A 25,669-nucleotide genomic window follows, 5' to 3' on the forward strand; every position below is an offset into this window, starting at 1 on the left:
AGAGACGGACTTCCTGGTTGCGTCTCCCGCTCGTATGCCAAATTAAGGTAAATTTAAGTCCAAGTTCAATCATCTACTCACGGGTAGTTGTTTCTTTTAAGCCGAATTGTCCCAGGAAAAGGGTCAGCGCTCACCGACAGCAGCTTAGCGGCTTCGTTCCACAGAAAGAGCGATCGACTCACAGCACCGCACCCCCCCCGTCCCGCTCCGGAGCCCCTTACGGGGTCCCTTTGCAGTTTTGAGGGGCGCTAAAGGTGCCCGCCGAGTCCCACGACCACAGGCTATCGCTGCCTGTGGGTTTCCAACAAGGGTCTCCGCTTCGCCGTAGCGGACGACCCGTTTCTGCGGAGCTTCCCCTCTACAAGTAAGAGAGGACCGCCATTGCCGTTCGCGCCGCCCCCGGAAGTCTCGTGGCCAATTGAATTTATTGCTGTGTGGCAGGATGGAAGCTTTGCCAGATACTATTACATACTCAGTGGGGCCTCAAGTTAACACCAAAGAGGATTGCCAAACACCTTCCACCCCTCAGTCCTCGACACCAAACTTCTCAAAAGGAGTTCCTTCCAGACCAGGGTAGTACCTCTGCATTTGAGGATAAGCAGTAAGTTATATGGCATGGGTGTTTCTCTGTCGCTCTCTCTGTCCCCTCACTCTACTTTGAGAGACTCCCTCCGTCGGTTCCAGTGCCTGCTGTGGAAGCAGAGGTGGCGTGAAATATTATCCATTTCAACTTCTACTGCAAATGGCCTAATCTTCACTTTCCAAAGTAACACGCAAACAGAAACACAGTTGTCTTTCCAAAGGCACACTTCTCCCAATTATGTGACGCAGTTCTTCAACCAAATAATGTGTACAAAAATGGGTATACAATATTAGGGGAAAGTAGACACACAAATTAATGTTAGTGAATACACACACACATTACATTAGGGGAGATTGTTTGCCAAAAAAAAGGTAAGTTTATTTCAGGCAAAACTGCATGCGAAGAAAGTGTATCTTAGGGGGAATTCTAAAAGTATCGCAAACGGATACAGAAATGTGGAGATGTAATGCTGGAAAAATGAGAAACCGAGAGAAACTGAAATTGACAGATCACCCATCTCTATGCAGAAGCAAAAGGGGATTATTATTAGTATTATTGTTGCATTTTTTGTGGCCAGGTGTTTTTTAAAGATTTATAAAGATTCTGGGGAGCAGCTCTAGGACTCTGAAGGATAAAGAGAGAAGACTGGTACAGAAAGCACAGTTTAAGCAACTGAGACATGACGCAGAAAAACCACATCAGGACGGGGAGAAAGCACACTGCCTTCCTCCCCAACCCCTCCCTTTGCCTAGAGCAGGTAGCAGAGAAGCATCAGGGCAAGAACACAAAAGTGCTGCCTGTATATTGTCGGATGAGGAGGAACGTGCCGATGAAATTCAATCATCTTCTAGCCTTTGTCCCATTGACGTTGGTGGGGATGTGGGGTGAGTAGTGCTATCAAAGGCTATTCCGTGGAAGGAATGGTTCACAACTCAGCAGAGTTGTAAACTTGCTGGTTGGCTTTAAACAAGCCACAATCCATTCCCCCCGCCTCCCCAGAATCTTTATAAATGATGATAAAATAATACAGGATTTTTGAGTTTGTGCATGTGAAGCATTTTGAGCATTTTGGGGAAAGTCCTGTAGAAATTATAAGAGTTCTGATGTAGCTCTCTTGCTTCTGGAGTGCATTCAGAAATGTCACAACCCTTGGAGGGGCATTCAGCTGTCCCTGATCAACAGAGCATCTGTCAACAAACGGGCTGGCTGGGTAAAGGCGGCCAGTGGATGCCAATGCTAATATTGGCCTAGGCCCAGATTATCTGAAGGAACATTCTCCCATATGTTCTCCCCCATGCACTGTGATCTCCAGAGCTTTCTCTATAATGTGTTCCTTCGTTCATGTAATTATGGTCAAGGGCAGATGGACGGTGGGCTTTCTCTGTCCGGGTGTGTCTGTGTACCTGGCAAATCCCCTCACAGTTTATGGAAGATTATTGAACGCTTTCCATTTGGGCTTTTAGGTTGTGGTAGTGAGGTGCATTACCTGCAAGTTTAACAAATTTTGGAGACTGACTTGCTACTTATTCTTTTGTCTATTTTTACTGTCAAAGTGTATTTTCTTAATTGATGTTATATAAACTGCTTATTATCTAAGTAGCAGCTACAAGAGACTTCAATATAAGGGCATGGTGGGCCAGTGTAACTCACCCCAAAAATATCTCTTCTTTTATGAAGTCTTTATCGCCAGCAGGCAGACAGATTCTCAGCTCAATTACATCTCATTTTCCCGGTACCAATTTAGACCCGGGGCCAAATCAGCACAAACCTTTCAAACTGATATTGCTTGTTCTTGCTTGCTCTCAATGCTCATCACCACTTGTATTAATACGGATACTTAGAATCTTAGAATCATAGAATTGGGTGGGACCACAAGGGTCATCTAGTCCAACCCCCTGCAATGTAGGAATCTTTGGCTCAACATAGAGCTTGAACCCACAACCCTGAGATTAGTAGTCTCATGCTCTTCTTACCTTTTATTCCAGGCTTTTTCAGACAAGTCTTAATGGTGCTTTCTTTTTGTTATTGCATTTTGCTACAACCGTGCAGCAAGGTCTAGAACTGCTGTTAGCGGCAGTGGCTTTGATCCTGCAGAACTGAGATGATGCACCCACTATATATTATTTAATACATGGGTAGGCAAACTGGGGGCCGGGGCCGACCCAATCACTTTCTAAACCCGGCCCGCGGACGGTCCAGGAATCAGCATGTTTTTACATGAGTAGAATGTGTCCTTTTATTTAAAATGCATCTCTGAATTATTTGTGGGCCCTGCCTGGTGTTTTTACATGAGTAGAATGTGTGTTTTTATTTAAAATGCATCTCTGGGTTTTTTGTGGGGCATAGGAATTCGTTTGGTTGTTTCTTTGTTTTTCAAAATATAGTCCGGCCCCCACAAGGTCTGAGGGACAGTGGACCAGCCCCCTGCTGAAAATTTTGCTGACCCCTGATTTAATATTTCTTAGCACTGATTGTCTCAACTGCCTTGGGTCAGAGCAATAATTTCATAAATAAAAAAAAGGAAATAAACCCCATATCTTATGCATCTGAGGGCAAAATGTGCTCAGATGCAAACCAACCTGTTTCCTAGGAGAAAAGCAAGGCATTTCAAACCAAGCCCAGGATCCTAAATAAGAGCAGATGTCACTCCGCTTTAGCAAGTGAGGTTAATGTGTGGAAGGAAGCCCTTGCACACACGGTCCTGTATGAGTGCTGCAAATGCACTTCCACTGTGATTGCGGGGCAGAGGGCACTAAGCAGTGCTACATCTGAATTAGCAGCTTGGGTAGAAATCTGATGGTGGAACTATTGCTCATCATTTTGGAGCAGCAAATGGTTCATTCTGAACTCCAAACCTTCCTTCTGCTGCTCCCTTCTCCATTGTGCCTGAACACGATCAAGGCTCTTTTTATCTGTCTACCCTTGTTACGTTTTCATTCAACTAGAGATAGTGAACTTTATATTATCAAGGGGGACTGTCAATGCTAGCAGAAGATTTTTGCTTTATTTTAGTGCAATACAATGCCAGTTCTTCTAGCTACGAGTAAAGATATAGATAGATTGATCGATGTAATAAAGAAGTATTACCTGGATGTTGAAGATGGATGGAAGGCTGATAGTAGGCTGCCACTGGAAAATCAAGTTCAGGGGACAAAATCATTTCACCTCAAATTGTTTAAAATGGGAGAGATTGCATTGGGGAGCGTATATGGATGCTTGCAGATTCTAAATTGTGCTGAGCATACCAACAGTGCTGTAATTCTGCATTACTATGCAATGTTTATGTATTTGTATAAATTTGCTGTGGCCTGCCGCTAGTTTAGTACATTTACTTTACTTTACATAATGTTTATTTCACACTACTAGGCTAGCGGTCCCTGTCCCACAGTATCCCTTGTAACATGCGGTGCATAGAATATATATATAACCTGAAAATATTATCTTATGATAATGATAGATGTCACCCATGCCAGGGCATTAATAGTGGAAGATAATAAAAACTTTCCCAGTGCAGCTTTCTCTAGATAAATATGTTTTGAGGTTTGTGTTCTGTGATGCCTCCAGATGAGTTGTTTATTGAACATTTAGCTTCATTTGCTTGCAGTAAGCTTGCACAGAAGTCTTTGCTGTTTACTGAGCATTCATTCTGAGTGGTTTGCTCAGAGGTTACGTGACTTACCACCAATCGATTGTTATCCCACACTTTCTTGTGCATTGTCACACAATATCCTTACCGTGAAGAGTCTGTTTTAAAAAGTGGGTTTGCAGATCCTCCAAGTGTCCCTATTTTCCTGGGACAGTCCCGCATTTACAGAAGCTGTCCCAGTTTCTGATCTGATCCTGAAATGCCCCCCTTTTCCTAAAGATGTCCCTATTTTCATTGGAGACATGTTGGTGGGTATGGTAGGACGTTCCTATTTTCATTGGAGGGTATGGAGTTATGCAACCTCCGAGCCAAGGAGATAAGGAACTGTACAACCTTTAGAAGACATCTAAAGGCAGCCCTGTATAGGGAAGTTTTTCAATGTGTTGTTTGTTTTATAAATGTTGGAAGCCGTTCAGAGTGGCTGGGGCAATGCAGTCAGATGGATGGGGTATAAATAATAAAATTGTCATTGTTATTGTTATTGATTAGGACGTCCCTGTTTTCATCAGAGAAATATTGGAAGGTATGGGGTTGCAGCACTATAGCACTTTAGTCTACCTTAACTGCAAAAACCTAAATTTGCTGATACATGATTGAAACCCTCCCATAAAACAGTGACAGTTTGGAGAGGACCCTAGTTGCAATCAGGTAAAATGTCCAATGATTAACTGGGAATCAACTGTAATTTGCTCTGATTGTTTTTAGTTCTGAATTTTAAATTGTTTCAGCCTGCCCTGGGACCTGCCAGAGAAGGACAGGTAATAAATTTAATAATAATAGTCATAATAACCCGAGAGTCCCCAGGAATGACTGAGCTTGTGTTAAGGGACCATTCTGAGGGGTTTCAGGCAATAATGGTGCATAATATGATAAATAACATTTAAGAGATACGAGTTTGGCTTTTGTTTTCAAGTGACAGTGGACATCATAGTATTGTGCCCTTGTTGTTTACAGCAATTAAGAGGATGTTCACACAATGCGCAATTATTTCAGGGCCCTCTGGGGTACTCTGCCTGGGTAATTCAGAATGATTCAGGGCACAGCATGTTGGCATTTGACCTCGGGAGATGGATTAACTTTGCTGCTTGTTCTTGGGTCACTGACCAGCTCTAGACAAGCCACTTTGTCTCAGCCTCAACTCTCCAAATGTAAAAGGAGAATGAAAACGACCACCCTCACAGGGTGGTTTAAAAAGATGTTGAACGTCATAAGGAACGTTAAACGTTTTGCGTGTTGAAAGTGTCATATAGTGGTACCTCAGGTTAAGAACTTAATTCGTTCTGGAGGTCCGTTCTCAACCTGAAACTGTTCTTAACTTGAGGTACCACTTTAGCTAATGGGGCCTCCCACTGCCACAGCACCGCCGCTGCGTGATTTCTGTTCTCATCCTGAAGCAAAGTTCTTAACCCGAGGTACTATTTCTGGGTTAGCAGAGTCTGCAACTGATGCGTCTGTAACCTGAAGCGTCTGTAGCCCGAGGTACCACTGTATATGTGTTAGGGCCTGCCCAAGATATTTGGCCCCTTGAGGCGAACCACAAAATGGCATTCTCACTGCCCATCCCTGACCAGGGAAGAACGGCTGATTGAAGATCCACATCAGGAACAAGTGGGGTAATAAAGATCTGCATCAGAAACCAAGGTGGGAGGAGATCAGTCATGCCTCCTATTTGCCAAGATGCTGCTGTAGAGGTGGCATTGAGAGGGGGGCTGCCAAGGAGGTGGCAGATTGGGCCTCCAAGGAGCACGCCACAGCTGTTGCTGCTACCACAGCAGTGGCAGCCAATGATGCATTCCTTGGATCCGCTGCCCCTCTGCATCTTGCCACCTGAGGTAACTGCCTCATCTTGCCACATAGGTGGGCTGGCCCTGATATGTGATGATTAAAAGTAAATGGGAGCTAAGCATTATGACTTAAGTCTAGTTACTTTCCAAGCATGTTTTGATAAAGTTCCTTTCATGTTGTTGTTGTTTATTTTTAAAAAGTTAGCACTTCTGGTGCTGTTGGATATAGCTGTAAACAAATAAATACTAAAAGCAAACAAGGAAAAATGTACCTCCCCCATCCCCACCACAAAGGTGCATGTGGCACTCTGAAAATGCATCATTTTATTTATTTCATTTCCCAAATGTTTGCAGGTCTTGTCTTTCAAGTCCAAGCTGGCTGAATATTCTTTATAAAAAAGAATAAAAAGCAAAGGTTTGTAAAACTATGGAAGGGGAACGGGTGGCTAGACTAAAATGTATCTCGACTGTCTTGTCATGGCCCCCACCCTGGCTTTTGTAAAAGGCTGCCTGTCCGGTGCAGCACACAGCAAGTGAGTGCTCAGCCTCTAAAGACATTCTACCTCGCTCTCTGGACAGTTATTTTTTCCCTTATGAAACAGTGGCTTTGGGAGGGTGTATTTGAAACTCAGGAGGCTGGTGAAGAAAAGTGAGAGAGAGAGGGTGGGGTGTTAGCAAAGAGGGAGCATTTCAATTCAGTTCGCATTCACAGGCAAATCTGCTGAATTTGCACTTTCCTAAATAATACACGAATTGAACCACAGGCATTCTTCAAAATCCACAGTTCTCTGAATTCTACAATGCATAATGTGTACAAGGATTAATACGTTGGGGTAAAGTTTGCATAAAAATGTGTATATTAGTGAAAGTAACATACAATAATGTATTATATGAGGGTAGGGGAATTGCCTTGCAAGCAGAATTGCATACAAAAATGTGTATTTTAGGAAAAATAGGCACTAAAATGCTAACAAACTTTCTTGAAGGCTTTGTTTTAAAAAATGCAAACAGATAGGGAAATGTGGAGAACTTAAGACCGGGAAAATGAGAGAAACTGAATTTGACAGATTCATCAAAAGAAATCAGAATTGATGTTCATTAAGTAACCAATGGCCATCTAACCTCTTAGCAAACCAATCAGGATTAATGCTCAATAAACAGGTCATGTGGAGACACACTCTCTCGAAGGGTTTCAGGTGATGAATAGCAGTCATGAGACCCTCAGTTTGGATCAAGACTATGATGCTGCGGGAGGTGCAGGATAACCTTTTGTCTCCTGTGGCGTTTTCCCAATTAAAATCCTGCCCCCAGCTGCTATGTGTCTCATGGGGGAACGGGACTGTTATCCCCTGCCGGGCCTGTGGGAGGGGGTTTCTAGTTGGGAATGTTTAAATCCCCACTACCCCCAGCATCATGGCCATGACCTAAATTGGGGTTCCTGTCTGCTGGGTGCTAAAAGCTTTACTATGGTTTTTTTGGGGAGGGAAGCTCCAACTTTTATTTTTTTTAGCCTACCTCAATGCATGTCCACTCACAGAACAAACTTTTGGGTATCTGCTCAGAAGTAACGGGGTTTCTGGGTAAATCTGTGTAGAACAGCTGCCATAAATATTAATTTGAGGACCAGATACACTGAAATCAGTGTGTATGGTTCCTAGCTGTAATCCTGGTGTGCCCAGAGTTGTGCCCAGAGTTTCAGTCCATGTAGACTCCCTCAGCCCAACCCAAACCTATAATATGGAGCACATTTCCCCTCCAGTCATACATTTCCATCTCTCTTGTCCCTGTTTTCAAGAGAGCCCTGGACCTATCAAGGGCTCCAAGAAGGCACACATATTTGAATATTATCCAGACATTACAAGTTTGCTGGACATAGCAATATTATGGCATTGGTGTGCCTGCAAAAATGGGTCTTCCTTATAAAAGTGTGATGCAGCACTACTCAGTGCAGGGGATAATATAATTGGATTCGGGTGGAGGGAAAGGTATGTTCAAATTCCTACTCAGAGTCAAAGCTGAAGTGATGTGCAGGGGGTTCCAGATTAGATCTTCTAGTTTATATTTATTTTTAATTTTAAGGCAGCAGAGGGAGTGGGAGGTGTGTTTAACACTTTCATCTATGTTGGCTCCCTGATCAAAATACTGCTGTTAGGTACCTATATCCTCACATACCCCAGTTAACATCAGCTCTGAGGGAGGAGGCATTTAGTTTGAGAGAAATGATACAGGCACAGAAAGGGTTAAACCGCTGCTTTGATAAAAATTGGAGGCTCCTGTGGCGGCTTTGAAAATTAAAAATGAAGTTAAATGATCCATCAGGAACTTGGATCTCTGTGGTGAATTTCACTTCAGTGGCTGCTGTCATTCTTTCAGGCTAACTCTAATGATTCTGTCAGGATTGTTTCATGCTGTCACTCTGAGTTGCTTCAGTGCGGGTGCGGCCAGAGAATAAATGCATAATGAACAATTAGGAATGTGAGATAAATTCAATTCAGTTCACATTTAGAGGTGAAACTACCAAATTTGCACTTTTTGCAACCATATGCTAACAAAACCTTTGCCATTTTCAAAATTTGCGCTTCTCTGAATTTTGCAATTCAGCTGCCCAGTCAAGTAATATGTATACAAATGCATATCACAATGGTAAAGTGTGGATAAAAGGGGAAATAACAATAAAAATGCATTATATTAGAGGAAATTACTTTGTAAAACTGTGTATATAAGTTTAATGTGAAAATGTGTATGCCGGGAGAAATGAGCATGATTTCTCATGAATTTTCATGCAGACATCAATGCAAATTGATGGGGAAATATGAAGAACTGAATTTGAGATTGGAAAAAATGAGAAAGTTTGAGAAACTGAAATTAACAGTTTTGCCCTTCCCTAGTAAGAAGTAATGTGGATATCGGCTATGGAGAAAGAGGCAAGCTGGGATGCCTGCAGGCTAAACAGGAGATGGCCTTGATTTGTTAATGTAATTAATGCTTGCTTGCTTGCTTGTTTGTTTGTTTGTTTGTTCTACAAATAGCAGCTGATAGGAAGGCTGAGCAGCCTCTCATTCCCAGAGGCTGGAGAGAGAAAGTCTGACTCTGTCTCTTTCCAAAATTGCCACTCCTAAGGTGTTGTTTGCATTTCAAGGAAAGCCTCCAAGGATGCCAGTTGGAGCTTCCCTTGAAATGCAAATAGCAGCTTCAGAGAGGCAAATTTTGTCAAGGACCACAGCAGTGAGAGAAAGGGTTAAATTTCCTCGCCTTACCCTGCATGATCCTGATGCTGCTGAAGCTTCCCTGTGGCAGCTAACTACACAACACATGCACACACATATGCACAAATCACATTCATGCAATGAGCTTCCATGCAACTGGCTGTTTAAAACAATGCAGTAAACAAAGCCTGGATGGTGCCGAGATCATCGCCCATTCAGAATATCAGTAGACACTTGATGGCAGATGCAGGAGGCAGTGAGGTTCAGGACCTGCCTAGGGTCCTGCTTGATACATGGAGCTGCAAAGCCATGCCAGCACATGCACAATTGCCAGGGAGCTAGAGTTAAACCTTGCAAACATGTTTGTTGCATGCACCTAAAGATGTGAAAATGTAAAACATATTGGATACGTTCATGCGAGTACAATCCTTGCCGAAATGGTTGCATGGATTTGTGTTTTTATAAATGGAGGAAAAAAGCAAGGTGGTTAAAAGTAGAGGTGTAATTATGTTGCATGCTTAATTGTCAGGTCTAACGGGGAGAGAAAATTCCCTTGGTACAAATCTGGACAGCTCCACTGAGCTCAGCAGAAATCTAACTTGAGCCCTTAACCCGTATCTTTAATTATTATTCACTACTCTCGGTGTACATCAAAATTCCACTTAATCAAATTGTTCTTCCGAGAACAGTAAGAAAAGATGGTAATTGGTGTGGTAATCAGAAGGAGACAAAGGGCCTAATTTGCATTTGTAAGGAATATCTCCTGCACACGTTCATTTGGAATGAATAGGAACAACATAAATTTGTTCTTTTGCACTTTTCTCATTAATGTCAAAGGAGCCTATGGATAGGCTTTCCCAGTGGGTTTTATGGTTTTCAAGCACAGCTCATCTACTTCATAGACTCAGGGCATTTTTACACATTATGCTTAAAGTGGCTTTCATCAAGTCTGCAATTCCCATGTAAAAACTACATTTGTCAAAATGTGTTGTTGCTGCTACTGCTGTCGTTGCATTTCTGGCATCTATTTCTTCCATATTTACAATACTCAGATATTCATTACGCTCAAGAAAGTGGTGTGTAGAAATAGTCCTATTCAGTGCTGTTTTTCTAGAAAAATAAGTGCCGGAACTCACCATGAACACCTCCCTCATTCTCTTAGAATGGCAATGGTGTCCACCTCAGAGGTCCCAGAATTGAGTTGCAGTGAGTTCCAGCTGGGGGCGGGGGGAGCCCTGGTCATATTACATCAACCAGAATCTTCAATGGCATTCAGGGCTGGCCCAATACATTTTGCTGCCTGAGGCAAATGACAAGATCTCTCCCTCCCCTGCCCTCCCCATTCTACTTACAAAAGCCGACTGGACTAGCAGCTAAATCTTCCTTCTGCACTAGCAATGGCACCGTGTCCCCCTTCCCACGTGAAGGAAGCATGTTCATTCAGATAGTGCAGGAAACAGTGTGTGGCAGAAGGAACAACTGGGAAGGCCTGCAGTTGCTGGTGCCCTCCTGTCAGCATCTGCAAATACCTCTTTAGCATATTCATTTACCTGAACAGCTTTTCTTAACGAGCTCGAGGTAAGAGGAGGGTGAAAAGCATTTGCAGTGTAAATTATTATTTTGGACCTCAGTTTTATGTTCTCACTGCAGCCCAGATTCAACAAGATCTGCTCTAAGCCTTTCCTCCGTAGGCCTCTGGTAGTAATGGTGTAACACAGAAGGAATGGCTTTACCCCCTCACATATCAAAACGCAGCCAAGGGGAACCAGCAGACTCACAGGGGGCATATGATTTCACCCCCTTCTTTATTTGCGTTTTGCTGACTGGCAGCTGATAGTTGGTGTAAGAGGTTTTTCCATGGTGAGCATCAGGGATGGAACGGCTTTAGGGTGAGCTAGATTGGGTAACATATAAACATAGCAGACTCTGACATACTCAACTGATGGATATGTCGCTATGTACAGGCAACTCCCCACTTACATGGGGGTTACATTCCAGGCCTCCACGCACGTAAGTGAAATGTGCGATGGGAGCCCACGGCAGTACATAAGCTTCCCACCCAACGGCATAGCGTAGTAGCAGCGAGAGCTCCCGGCTGCCATTTTGGAACCCTTGGAGTCTTTTCTTTTTCTAGACTTTTGGCTCACTGACATCCTCTTCAGGCTCTGGGAAGGGTTTCCTTGTGACTTATGAGGGCTTTCCAGCTCTCTTCTGCCATTTCAGGTTAAGAATGGAATTATTTATTTCCCATCGCTTGCGTAGATGTGGTCATGCGTAAGTAAATCACACACAAGTGGGGGGATGCCTGTTCCACCAAAATCCCAAGGACCTTGTGGTGTTCAGTGTGTTGGGGCGGGGGCTTTTCTAGGGGCCCTTTCTCATTTCAGTTCCTTTAGCACGTCTCGAAAAAGCTGTAGAAAGATTCTCAAGAGCCATGTGTCATGTGGTGTGGGTGTATGCACCTGGTGGGCAATGAATCTGGAAATTCTCCCATCTGCTTTGCACTCAGACACAACTTAGGGGCTTCTGCCCCACTTTATGGTTGGTTGGTTTTTACTTTGTTCCTTTATTTGCAGTGGTCACTTGTGATGACGGACAAAGTGAAAGCCCTAAAGGTCAGTACTTCTTATTCAATCGAACACAGTGAAATGCATTTGTGAGTAGACATGCATAGGATTCTACTTCACCACACAGATTCCATTTTCATGATTTATACCTGTAAAGATGGTACATAGCTAGGTCAGTTTCTGCCTTATGCTGCACCATGTCCCAATTGATATTTAGTTTCCATGTTTCTTCATAAGAAAGGGCACAAGGCCTCCAAAATTAAGCACATTTAAATCGCATTTATTTCAGTGTGGGGGAGTTAAGCCATGATCATGAGACATAAGTCTTTGCTTCAACATGGCAGTGTATTGTGGACTCAGTGCTGCTGACTATTATTGTTATTTTTGCTATTATTATTAGTAGTAGTATTATGAATAACTATCAGAATTAGGTTTCTTATCTGTCGTTCATCATAAGGTCCCAGGGCGCATTACACCAGTGTAAAAACAGAAAACAGTTAAAACAATTTACCATCAAAATAATAGGGTACAGTGGTACCTCAGGTTAAGTACTTAATTCGTTCCAGAGGTCCATTCTTAACCTGAAACTGTTCTTAACCTGAAGCACCTCTTTAACTAATGGAGCCTCCCGCTGCCGCTGCGCCGCTGGAGCATGATTTCTGTTCTCATCCTGAAGCAAAGTTCTTAACCTGAGGTACTATTTCTGGGTTAGCGGAGTCTGTAACCTGAAGCGTATGTAACCTGAAGCGTATGTAACCTGAGGTACCACTGTATTTCATCTTGCACAGGACTTCCCCCCTCCTTTCCCAGTATGTGCCCTGTACTGTCCTCAAATCTGTTCCAGAGGGTTAGGAGAAACCCCGTAACAGATTTAGGAAGGGAACAGGGGTGGGCAAGAGGGGGAAAGTCCTGTTGGACACGCGGAAACTGTTCCACTTATGAAATGAATGATATAGCACCACATTGAATTCAAGCGTATATATTTCAGGTGTCAAAGGCAAGGCATGCATTCTAGTTTTGGGCAGCATCCACATGGCATCTTCATCATAATGCCATCCCATACCTCCCCATCACCACAATTTAATCTGGATTTACCGTTTCCACTGGTACGTTTTTTCTAAAATTTTGTATTTTCCATGGAAGTGGATTGCACAGGGAAATAATACAGGACAAGATAGCATTTTGATGAAGATGTTGATGTGCTAAACTTGCTCGTATGATAAGGTTACCAGATTTTTTTCAATGAATCCGGGGACACTTTTCAACATCAATGGATTTTGTAAGGGGACTGATTTGTAAATCCGGGGACTGTCCCCGAGAAATAGGAACGTCTGGTAACCTTATCGTATGAGCCCACAATAAACTGCTGTCTGGAAGCAAAATTGATCAGCCGCCCCAAGAGGAGGGAGAATGGTGCAGGGGGTGATGCTGTGTTTGGTGGTTTTGCCTGGATGTCTTCAGTATCTTAGTCTTTCCCCAACAGAATGGGCTGTGAGGCTCAGCGGTACCGGCTCCAAGTGTTCTGGGATGTTGGAGATTTATCTCACAGGCAAATGGAAGAGCATTTGTAGCACAGGTTGGACACAGCAGAATGCAGACCTTGCCTGTAAACAGCTTGGCTGCGGTTTTCCCTTTGGACTGCTGCAGCCGTTTGCCGAAGAACCGCAGAAACAAGAGGCACTCGTGTTGGGCTGCCAGGGAAATGAGACAGCCCTGGAGGACTGCGCCCAGCAAGAATCCAATTGCACTTCCCATTTGGCCTTGGTTTGTCAAGGTAGTTAAAACACTCCTTCCTGCTTGCATTCTCTCTTTGGGCGAAACAAGTGTGACATAGAAGAGCAGTGGGGGGGGGGGGTGTTTTGGAAGCGCCTTCCCATTGCACTAGAGATTCAGAGGTGTTCTAAGGGCAGACAAACCTTCAATTGAATGTAAACTGTTTTATGATAGAGACACATTTGAGACCGAAAGCCACTAAATGCAGTCGGCCATCTGAACAACAGTAGGGTTGCCATATTTCTAAAAGTAAAAACCAGGACACCCTGAAAGTTGTTAAGCTTTTTTTAGACAAAAAAACCCCAAAGCACGATTTTCTTGACTAAGATCCAGGACAAAGCACCGCATTTCAAAAAACCCTCCCAGACGTCATTTCTGCCTTTGAAATCCTGGTAATGTCTGGTTGTGTGGCAGCCCTAAACAACAGCAATAGTTCTTCTTCCCACACTCCCCCTAGAAGGCAGATGGACCTGCCTCTAAATATGAACACGGCTTACCGTAGTACAATTTACATACTGGGGGGCTACTCTATAGAGGAAGGTCCTCTGCTTTGAAAGGCTGTCAGGGGACAATCCTCTATTTAAAAATATCATCCACTTGTGGGCTGTCCAGTCCAAGTCTGATTTAACAAGGGAGATCAGGAGCCATCAAGTTGCTAGCCAACAGTTACTAAGACCTGATCAGCCCCCTGAGCAGGCCAACAAGGCACCTTGTGCCTTCCCCCCTTTTACTGTATTTTTCCGTGTATAAGACGCCCCCATATATAAGACGCCCCCTATTTTTATGGACTCCAAATTAAGAAAACACCCCTCAGCGCTATCTGTGTATAAGACAAGCCCCAATTTTAAACCTATTTTTTTGGTAAAAAAAAGCTAGTCTTATACACGGAAAAATACTGTTTATTTCTATTTTAAATTTTAGTAAATTTTCGTAATTTTGCATCTATACACTTATATGCAAATTTTATGCAGATTGGTGTCCTCTTTTATCGGTGATACAAATCCACATTTTTGGCCATGCCTACCTGGCCACCTTACATAGAATTTAGCACAGTCCAGTACAAGTTTCACCTTTTATCCGTGCTGGGACAAGCTCTGAAAAACTCACTCTGCAAGTTTTCACATGTGGTTCAGTTTGAACCAAAGGGGAAACCTATCTATAGAAGGCTGCTCTTGGCTCTTGCCTGTAGCAATAGTGGATAAACTCACTTCCCATTCCCCCTGTGCGACCCCTCTTAAAAGCTATAGCTCTTTTTTATTCTCATCCCTTTGGTTGCATTGATCATTTCAGATCCCATGGAAACCTCAACAGCATCACAGCCAACAACAGCACCTTTCGTGACCTCCTTAAAACCCACTGGTAAGAAAACTAAGAAGCACAAATCCCCCAACTCTTTATTGATTCTGCTGCAAGTGATCAAAGCTACAGAAATCATAATTGTGATTTAAAAAATTAGTTTTCCTGTCTAATAACTGTCAATAGACCTCTCTTCCATGCCTTTGTCTAATCCCCTTTAAAACCATCTAAACTAGATAGCGTAGCCGTATTCGGTAGCGGTAGATTCCATACATTAATGATGTGTTGTGTGAAGGACTGCTTTCTTTTATCTGTCCTGAACTAGCTGCCAGTCAGTTTAATTGGATGACCCAAAGTTCAAGTATCATAGGGAAGAAAAGCCCTTCTCCGTCCAATTTCCCCCGTTATGCATACTTATAATATCAGTATCCTAAATGTTCTCATTGTCATTATTGTATACATGTCTACTCATGAGACAACCCCACTTTCAATGGGGCTTTGTTCCAGGTAAATGTATATAAGTTTGCAGCCTATGTAATTTCCCCCTCCAAGCGCAAAAGCAGCGACACTTCAGCTTCCCCTTGTAAGGTGAATGCTCCCACCATTCATCATTTTGGTTGTCTTTTGCTGCACCTTCCCCACTTTTGCAACGTCCTTTATTCAGCATCCCTTGCTATCTACTTATATAACGTTATCACCATGCTGACTGTTATTTCCCATCGCTTTCCTAGTTTTCCCTTTTTTGAACTATCAACCATGACCTGACCGCAAGATCTTTCTTGTAAAGCTACTAGAGCCCATGAAAGTATGTGAAAGCATGTTTTCCCTACCATGGGTATTATCAGAGATGATGCCATGCAGGGTGATATTCCATTTTCCTTACCCATCCTCCCTGTTTGGAGACATCCTTCTGGGTCTTATTTCAGGCAAATAAAACAATACAGCCAACGGTGAAGTAAGTCTTCTATTGCCTGTCAGATTCCTCTTCCTTAAGTCTCAGTATTGCTTTGGTAGAACTCAGCAGGGAGATGGATGGGGACAAAACTAGAATGGACTCTGCCTGTCATTGGCTCTGGCTTCACCTGCGGTTGACCTCCCTGCCTCCCACCCTAGCAGTCCCAATGGCACCAGCCACCACTGAGTTCAGGGATACAGTTCACATTCAAGCCAGACGCTTGCAGCTCATGCAGTTGACCACTGTACTGCCACACGACTTTGACAGTGCCTTACACTCACTTCCCTGCTGTCTTTCTCTTACAGATACTCCAAGGATAAGGCTAGAAGATGGGACCTCTTTATGCTCTGGGACTATGGAGCTGAAGTTTGGAGGTCGCTGGGAAATGGTTTGCCTGGCTTTGCAAAGCTGGTGGAATGGGTTAGCACCCAGGGATTGCCAGGGAGCGAAGTGTGATGCTTCAGTAGGACTTAAGGACCTGGCGTGGAGGAATCCGTTGCCTGCCCACTGGTCGACGGTGCAGTGTGAGCAAAGGAACCTTAGCTTGGGCTGTCTCAACAAGACACAAGGGTGCTTGATAACCTTGGTTAAATGCTCAGGTGGGCAAGGCTGACTAGAAGAGCACACCTATGCTCTGCTTTCCTCATTTCGATTATATGGAATTCCATTTTCGCATTGCGGGGGGGCGGGTATATACTTTTTATACACAACTGTAATCAGCTGAAGTTGTAGAATTCTGGATTCTAGCAGACTGCAAGTATAGGATAGTATTTTTTTAGAATACTAAATTCCCTCATTTTACAATTAATAATAAGCTCCATGCATTTTTTTGGTAAATCACATAATGGTTTTAATGTAATCAAGTGGTGTGTGTATATATATATATATATATATATATATATATATATATATATATAGATAAAATAACTATAGTCAACTTGAACACCAGGGCTAAGCCTTTTGCAATGATACATTAGTTTAATATCTGTTTTTTAACTTTCTTACATGTTTTTACATAGGGGGACATTCTCAAATATGGCTCCAGCCCCCACTGCAGTCTGAAGGGGTGCAGTCCAGAATTCCATAACCACGTTTTCCCACCTTATTTCATGTGGTTGATTGATTGATTAAATGTAGAATGGTTGCAATTTCCTGGGCTCTCTGAAAGTGAGATTTGAAGTATACCAGTCATTTTCTTTAGAACTCTGTTGCTATCCTGAACACTGAGGTTGGTAAATAGTATTTGAATGCTGTTTGCAGTGAAGGTTGAAAGCTGAAGATTGAGTTAGGCTGCACACACACACACACACACCCCTCTCACACAAAAAGAATCCTGGGAATTTACAGAGCTGCAGTTCCCAGCATCCTTAACAAACTACAGTTCCCAGGATTCTTGAGACAAGCGGATGTGCTTTAGACGTGTGTTGTAGACACAGCCTGTGTATGAGTTTTCTGTAGCATAGTAGGCATGAATTTTGGAAGATTTACAGGTTTAGTATGGATAATGAGATTAAAAAATGAGCACAATCCGGTGAATGGAAGGGAGCAGCTGGTTCTGCTGTTAAGTGTCAGAGGCACTAACATTTATCTGAGGACGAGCTTCCTCTAGGGATGAAATAATATGTAATCTCAACTTCTCTCTCCTGACCAAGTTTCCAAGCCCAGGGTGTCCAATACTGAGACCGTCTTGGGAATCCTGCTGGGTCTTGTCCTCACAGCTGCCCTCCTGTTTTTCTGTGTTCCCCCAGCCTACAAAAAGCTGGTGAAGAAATGTAAGTGGCATTCTTTTATTGTGGCAAACTAGAAGCTCTTCTGTTTTGTAGAACAATGCCCCCAGTCTAAGGACCTATTCATACCATCATATGGGAGCCCTCAGGGCATGGGGGTAACATGACCATGTGACTTTTAGCACTGAAGCATGGGGGGGGGGCGCTGAGGCCATGAGGGAGTGGCTTAGTTAAGTTATTCACTGATGGACTGAGATGAGATGTGCACCCAGGTCTTTCTGGTTCCCAGTTTCCAGTCCAGGACTACAATTAGGGCAGGGAGAGTCTGTCATTCTGTTTCTCTAAGTTTCTCATTTTTCCAAACTTAAATTCAGTTCTCTGCATTTCCATAACAGTTTGTGGATTTATTTTTAAAAGCCCTCAGAAAAATGCATCACCATTTCATGGGGTTTCCCCCCGTTTTTCCCCTAATGTACACGTTTGTATGCAATTCTGCCGAATAGGCACATTTTAAATGTTATTTTAGCTAATGCACAGGCATTTATATGCACACTTTAACTTAGTATAATCCTTTTCGCACACGTTACTTGTCTGGAAAACTGCTCTGCAAAAAATGAAGTGTGAATTTTGAAAGGATTGCTGTGTCTTGGCTTGCATTTTGTTTTGGGACGTGCAAATTCATTAAGTTCGCCTTTAAATGCTAACGGAATCAAAATTTTCCATTAATGCTTGCTACGTTGTCATGCCCTACACTAGTTCTGTGATTGTGTGCACTAAGCTCTGTATATTGATTTCTTTCTGTTCTTGTTTCCTGTTACTTTCTCTGGAATTTTTCTCTTTCTTGTCTTGTCAATTGTTCTGGGAAAAACCAGGGTAAGGTTGATTAAGGCCTAGGTATATTCCTGAAGGGAAAGGGTTTAATTTTTGTTTGACTTCTCACAAGTGGTGACTTCTAGTTGAGCCAAGTACAAATACCTGTTTCACCAGACGTGAAAGGCAGCAGAATATATGTCAGCCGCAGCACTATTTTGTTTACTGCATACAGCAGAATGGAGAACCTGTTCAGTCCAGATGCCATATTTCTCATGGGCAATTTTCCAGGGGTCAGCGGTGAGCACTGAGCCAGAGTTAAAAATGGGCGAGGCAGCAGATGTGAATCATGTCTTCATACAGCAACCTACATTTCTGCCATGCAAAAGCCAAGATTGTTTACTTGGGTTGGGGGAGAAATTCGATTCAGTTTGTGTTTAAAGGCAGACTTTCAAAATTCACGCTTTGTGGAACAATGTGCAAACCAAAATGCAGCCACCCTTTGAAATTCACCTTCTCTGAATTCCACAAAGGAGTTTCTCAGCTAAGTTATGTGTACAAAAATGTAGAGTAAAATGTGCATTTTCATGCATAGGTAAGTAAAAATAACTCTCAGGGAAATGCATGGTGTTACAGGAAATTGCTTGCAAAATGGTTATAATTGTTTAAACTGCATACAAAAATATGTTTGATAGGAGAAACTCACACTAAAGTTCTAAAAAATTTCATGAGCATTACAAAAAATAATCTCAAATTGTTGCAGAAATGTGGAGCACTGAATTTAATATTGGGAAAGTGAGAAACTTTGAGAACTGAAGTAGGCAGATTTGTTCATCCTTAGTGTTTACACATACCCACTTCTCTCCATTCTCTGTCCAGGAAAGCAAGAGGCATTATCACAGTTCAGTGGCATATTTCAGCCAGGCAAAAACATGGGGGGGGGGCTTCAGAAGAGCAGCAGAGGGGACATGTCCGAGTGAGAGTCCCAAGGTCTGGAGGTTCCATACTCCTAGTATATAAGCCATAACAGCTAATGTGCCTTAACGACATAATTTTTAGAGCCATGCAGTTTGGCACAGGATATTTATTTTTGCCTATGCTCTATTTTGCTTAATGACTTATCAAACGTCCCCTCCCTCTACCCCACTACAGATTCAAAAAACAGAGAGCATCAGTGGATCGGCCCAAATGGAATGAATCAAAATGGTAAGTATGTACGCATGTGTGACATATTTATACTGTCCTTCAAGCAAGCCTCCATGGTGTTTTACAAAAATTAAAATCCATAAAATACAAAATGCAATCAAAATTAAGCTAAAACAATAGCAATATAATATCTATGCCATGAGCATAAGAGAAACATAAACAGCATAAAATCAGTATGAAGCCAGTTGGCAAGGAACCAATTAACAAGGTGCAGTGGTACCTCGGGTTAAGAACTTAATTCGTTCCTGAGGTCCATTCTTAACCTGAAACTGATCTTAACCTGAGGTACCACTTTAGCTAATGGGGCCTGCTGCTGCCACCACGCCACCGGAGCATGATTTCTGTTCTCATCCTGAAGCAAAGTTCTTAACCCGAGGTACTATTTCTGGGTTAGCGGAGTCTGTAACCTGAAGCGTCTGTAACCTGAAGTACCACTGTAGTGGATAAGAACAAACCCAGCTACCTCTCAACCCAAGACATATGCAAGATATGAATAAATCCATGTGAACCTCTTTTGATTTTGTGTAATGGTAATATGGAATAGACAGAGAGTTAATGAACATGCATCCTGGGTGTTTCAGGTTTTACATTCTCATTATAAACTGTTTTAACAGGAATGTCTAACTTGCAACTCTGGGCAGTTTGGTTTGAGACAGACTGACCTGGTGTTACTTGACTCAGTTACCGACCATCATTTGCTACCTAGCAAATATGATGTAATGTGTAATCTGGGTTTCCATTTCCTACTATGTACAGCCAAAATGTGGAGTTTTATTATAGCGTGATATTACAGAGCTACAGAAGCGATGTTATCATACTGTAATAAACACTCCACTTATTCTTTACCCCTTTGACTGTTAGGGTCAGAGACCCCGTCTAATAATCACAGTTCCATTGTTCCACATTTATGCCTGAAACATCATAGCAGCACACTGAACTTCCATACTTCCATGCTATTAGATTTTGGATGATTATATGTGATCATATGTGATCGTCGTTCAGAGATCACAGTAAGATCATTTACTCCCTCTAGAGGCAAGAAATAGCTTCTTTTGTTGCAACAAACCAAAAGCCAGGAAGCTAATACAGTGGTACCTCGGATTACATACAATTCAGGTTACATACGCTTCAGGCTACAGACTCCACTAACCCAGAAATAGTACCTCGGGTTAAGAACTTCAGGATGAGAACAGAAATTGCTTAGGCGGTGCGGCGGCAGCAGAAGGCCCCATTAGCTAAAGTGGTGCTTCAGGTTAAGAACAGTTTCAGGTTAAGAACGAACCTCTGGAACGAATTAAGTACTTAACCCGAGGTACCACTGTATATTCACTCTGTTCCTTTCATTAAACAATAAAATGTATATTTAACTGAAAGTTAGGATATTTTCTGGATAGAAAGTGATTCCACATTATGCTTTTATTTAGTTTCATTCCATCGCAGCAGTTCTGTCACATTCCAGCCACGTCCTGAAAGCCAAGAGGTTCAGGAAGAGAATAAGTATCCAGCCCTGAAGAAAAACTTTCATCTCTCACCCTATGCAGGTAACATACAATAGGTGGGGTTTTAAAGTCCTATAGTGTGTACCACATGACCTTTCTTTAAAAATCCACTGGGTTTCCCCACACTTCCAAAGGATCCCAGTCCCACTGCAGCCCAGGCTGGTACTCTTGGTATTAAATTGAATGAGTTTACATACAATTCATATTGTTGATGCTGGGCAAATGTGAGTGTAATGTGCCATCTGAACCAATAGCGTATTGTGACTGATAATTTCAGTTCTACGCCAGACCTTGAGGCTTTATGTTATTCCAGTCTTAGCTGTATAGATGTTCACCCACAGGCTGCATTCTCACATAATATCACATGGTTTGACACTGCATCCATTCCTTTTGCACAGCCATTGGCACATGTTCTTGGAAAAGTCTCTTCATCGTGGACCTCAGTTTCCCCAATACCCTTCTTCATAGTTTATTGTTTATTACATTGCTCAAGGCGAGTTGTTTATTAGACTGATCCAAGGCGATCCAGTGGTTTGAATACAAATATCTGCATAAGCAAATGGAAAGCTCTCCCACTTACGTAGGCAGTGGGAACATCAATTTCCAGCAATTTCTCCCACCCCAGAAGTAGCCTGTTGTAGCAAACACATCCTGTGCTGGAGAGACCCCCAACCAATTAAGAGTGGCTTTTCAGGGGAGAATGAGTGGCTGTAGCAGGAAAGGGTCAAGAAAGCCCCGTTGCACTCATGGAACACTGCATGCCATTCTCTGGATCAAAGCCCATTGTCAGTAAGCAATGAAAACACAAGAAGACAGTATCAAAAGCGTCCTCTTGGCATTCCAAATATTTTCTGAAAGAAGAGGGTTTTAGTCTTTTCTAGATGATGGCCCTTATAGAAAGATAACAGTCTTAAACGCTCCCCAATTCTCCAAGCAATTAGAAGTTCACTGGCAGCGCTGCAAGGTTTTGTTTCCTTCCAATGAGGAGACATATGATGCCTTTGCAATATCTTGTTCTCTGCTGCCCCGGAGGGCAGAAACAGATCTGCTGGGCTTAATTCACAGGAGGGAATATTACATCTTCTTTAAAGTAAGAACAGTTTCACAACTGAACCAATTATCTGCAGGGATGATAGGCTCTCTCTTACCAGAGGTATTCAAGCACAGATTGGACAGCTGTTGGGAATGCTCTAGCTCTGGGTTTCCTGCAATGAGCTGAAGGTTTAGCTAGGTGGCCTACAAGGCTTCCTCAAATATGATTCTATCCTTTAATGTGTGTGTATATAAACACACACATACACACAGAGAGAGACCATAGTGGCAGCAAAAGGGCTCTTTCAGCACAATCACTAATTCTGCATCAGATTCCCAAAGAGAGGATCTACACCACAAGTGTGCCTCAGTATTAATTTTAACCTGCTCCAGCTGAAAACTGTGTCTGCCCCCAAATTCAAACTGCCAAAAACCTTTCTCCTCCCTCCCAACCCCCACCCACCCACTCAGTGTTGACTTTAGACTCATACCATGCAGGTAAGTGCCCTGTTAAGAAAACATCTCCAGAAAATACAGAGGAAACACCAGCCACTCACTCACACACACACACACACACACACACACACACACACACGGCTATTAGGAAGCAATTCACATAATTGTGAGCAGTTATCTAGAAAAATATAACAATAGCATGCACTGGTATATTGGGGTGAAAGCTGATGAATTGTTGGAATTAATTGTTGTTTAGATCTTGACCTCTATTAAATAAATGCAACATATAAATGTAAGGTGATTGGATGAAGACAATTATTGAGTTTGTACAACACTAATGCAAAGGGAGATCCTCGAAATACAAAAAGCATTATGGCATATCCTGCTACTTTAGTCTCCGTTATTTTAGTATTTCCCTGGAATATGCAATTCCCTTTGAAACATTACAGTATTTTTATTTATTTTTTTGGTACAGCTCTGGAAGGGGCAAGCAACAGATCTTCCAACCCCCCAGACAACTCTTCTGACAGTGACTACGACTTATGTTCTGCACAACGGCTGTAAAATCTGAAAGGTATGCATGCGTATTTCAATAAACTTTCACGCCCAAGCTGATCTCTGTTTATTTGTTTTTTTGTTTTGTTTTTGTATATCCTTAGGTTGAAAGAAAACACCAGAAATAGGGTAGGTCTATAGCATAAATTGGACGCGGGTGGCGCTGTGGTTTAAACCACAGAGCCTACGGCTTGCCGATCAGAACGTCGATGGTTCGAATCCCCACGATGGGGTGAGCTCCCATTGCTCGGTCCCTGCTCCTGCCAGCCTAGCAGTTCGAAAGCACGTCAGAGTGCAAGTAGATAAATAGGTACTGTTCCGGCGGGAAGGTAAACGGCATTTCCATGCGCTGCTCTGGTTCACCAGAAGCGGCTTAGTCATGCTGGCCACATGACCCGGAAGCTGTACGCCGACTCCCTCGGCCAATAAAGCGAGATGAGCACCGCAACCCCAATCGTCCCCGACTGGACCTAACGGTCAGGGGTCCCTCTACCTTTTATAGCATAAATTAAAACTGATTTTTGCTGTGTGTGCAAACAATGAGAGCTATGTGTCAGGCAAAACCTGTAGGATATAATCCTACAACTTCAGTAACTGCATTGTCACTTCTTAAAACATTGAATGAAATGAAATATTAATTTTGTGGGATTCATGTTCTCCCCTGCAGATACAGGCAGAATCCAATACAAGGAAAAGCTGAGATCAGCAGAACTGAAAAAGCTTTCCACCCACACCAATAAGTATGAAATACCTTCAGCTTTCTCCCTGCAACTGTATAGACCTTCTCTACCTTCACAGAGATGTAATAACAAAGCCAGTGCATTTCCTTTTCAATGCACTGAGAGGAATTAGGATCTCTACCTCAAATCATCCAGAGCACTGTTGTTCTATATTCAAACCTCATAGTGGAATTATGTTAGGTTCTCTCTGTTTGAGGGGCTATAAAAATGACCTTTGGACTTCAGCTGTAGTGGTCTTTGCCAACCTTATACTGTACCCTGCAGTTGTTTAGGACGATTCCCATCAGCCCCAGCCTGGGGACACAAGGTTGGTGAATGTTGCTAGATTGTATCTAGATCTCTCAATGGCGATCATTGCAGAAATTAGGACTGCCTCAAAAAATGCTAGGGTCCCTGGCAAGCACTAGCTGGGCAAGATTTCTGACAATATTGTGCAATTGGCTGGGTAACCATTCTGAGTTAAGACAGGAAAGTGTGAATTAAAAAAAAAAACCAGGGAAAGCTGTTCTTATTGAACAAACCAGGACTGCTTTTTAAAGAATATTTCCAAGCACAACAGTTTACCCTAGTGGCTAATGTCTTATTGACTAAACTAGATTATATGTTTATAGATTTGTTATAATTGAGCAAGTATAGCTGTGGGTTTTTAATGTCAACTCTTTGTTTTGCACTTCAGTGCATCTGTAATTTAATTTGTAAATTGTGTATATTTGTGATTAATATCTGGAAGTATAATAAAAGCAGGTGGGGACACCCCAGACATGCAAACTGGCAGGAGCTTAGTGTATTTTGTATTTGAGACTGGACGCAATGACGGTTAAGTGGTGGGCCACAGTTTAGAGACTAAAAGCTGCCTGGCATATTGTACAAAGTTGCCTCTCGTCCCGGTCAATGCAATACCCATTGATACAAGCTTCCATACATTTCAAAGGCATTTTAGACATTTAAATGATGCAGAAGCCATTTCAAAGTTTTCAGTTGCAAAGTGAGATAGCAGTTTGAAAGCTGCCAGTGAAATTCTTTGTGAAGTGCACAGTTACCCCTTACGATGATCCTCACAGTAAAAACCTATAAATAATTGTGGAACTTCAGTATAATTTAGGAAGTTGCCATGCTCTGTGCCTAAATAATAATATTCCCCCTTTCTGATCCAAAGAACTTTTTTTTATAAAGGTACTTCTGAAATTTAAAAAATGATGTTAGTATCTTAAAAGATTACCATACATGTAACACACACATGCTGTAGTGGTTAGTGTGTTAAATTAGTAGAGACATCTTTGTTCATATCTTCACTCAGCCTTGAAGCTCATTATGTTACCTCCAGATGACCTACCTGACAGGGTTGTTGTAAGGACAAAGGCAGAGAACCATACGATTGTAAGTTCCAAGGTAGAAAGTTGAGACTAGAAATGCAGTTAAAAATGAAAATGTGGTTTCCCTTTGGAATGAAACTGACTAGACAAAAAACCTGTTGTGTCCTAGACAATTTAACCACTCCATTGATTTGTATGGGATTACAAAAAAAAGTTTTATTTAGAAAGCAGAAAAATTGAACAAATAGGCTTACTCTGGCTTTTAGACTCTTTAAGAACCACCTTAGAGCTCTGGTCGTTTCTACTTTCTATAGTCAGTTTTCAGAGTACTGTCCATATTTATCTACAAACAGAGTTTTTCACATGCAGTCCTCCAGGACCTAATTTTAGTGCACATAGGACAGCTATTTTCAGAATGTATTCTCTGCAAGTGCTGCCAAGATCTCCTCCTACATAAAATGTAGATGCAAAACTATGTGCATGCAGCCAAAGATAAGGCCCATCACACTTGTCTTGTATGT

At 42.4% G+C, this 25,669-nt stretch overlaps 1 protein-coding gene across 3 annotated transcripts; it reads left to right on the top strand.

Moving 5' to 3' along the window:
• Positions 1 to 1,247: 1,247 nt before the first annotated feature.
• Positions 1,248 to 24,603, top strand: CD5 (CD5 molecule). Of its 3 annotated transcripts, none has more exons than XM_083576363.1 (10): positions 1,248 to 1,467; positions 11,796 to 11,834; positions 13,270 to 13,560; positions 14,850 to 14,918; positions 16,116 to 16,409; positions 17,463 to 17,582; positions 19,500 to 19,553; positions 20,978 to 21,094; positions 23,016 to 23,114; positions 23,763 to 24,603. In XM_083576363.1, the coding sequence occupies exons 1-9, from the start codon at positions 1,263 to 1,265 to the stop codon at positions 23,102 to 23,104; spliced, it is 1,278 nt and encodes a 425-aa protein (XP_083432489.1). In that variant the 5' UTR covers positions 1,248 to 1,262; the 3' UTR covers positions 23,105 to 23,114; positions 23,763 to 24,603. The 3 variants fall into 3 exon arrangements, with proteins under 3 accessions (XP_083432489.1, XP_083432491.1, XP_083432490.1); XM_083576365.1 differs by having other exon boundaries at positions 16,116 to 16,334; XM_083576364.1 differs by lacking the exon at positions 11,796 to 11,834.
• Positions 24,604 to 25,669: the final 1,066 nt, after the last annotated feature.

Source organism: Podarcis filfolensis (assembly GCF_964270895.1).
Source record: "Podarcis filfolensis genome assembly, chromosome: 1".
NCBI lineage: Eukaryota > Metazoa > Chordata > Lepidosauria > Squamata > Lacertidae > Podarcis > Podarcis filfolensis.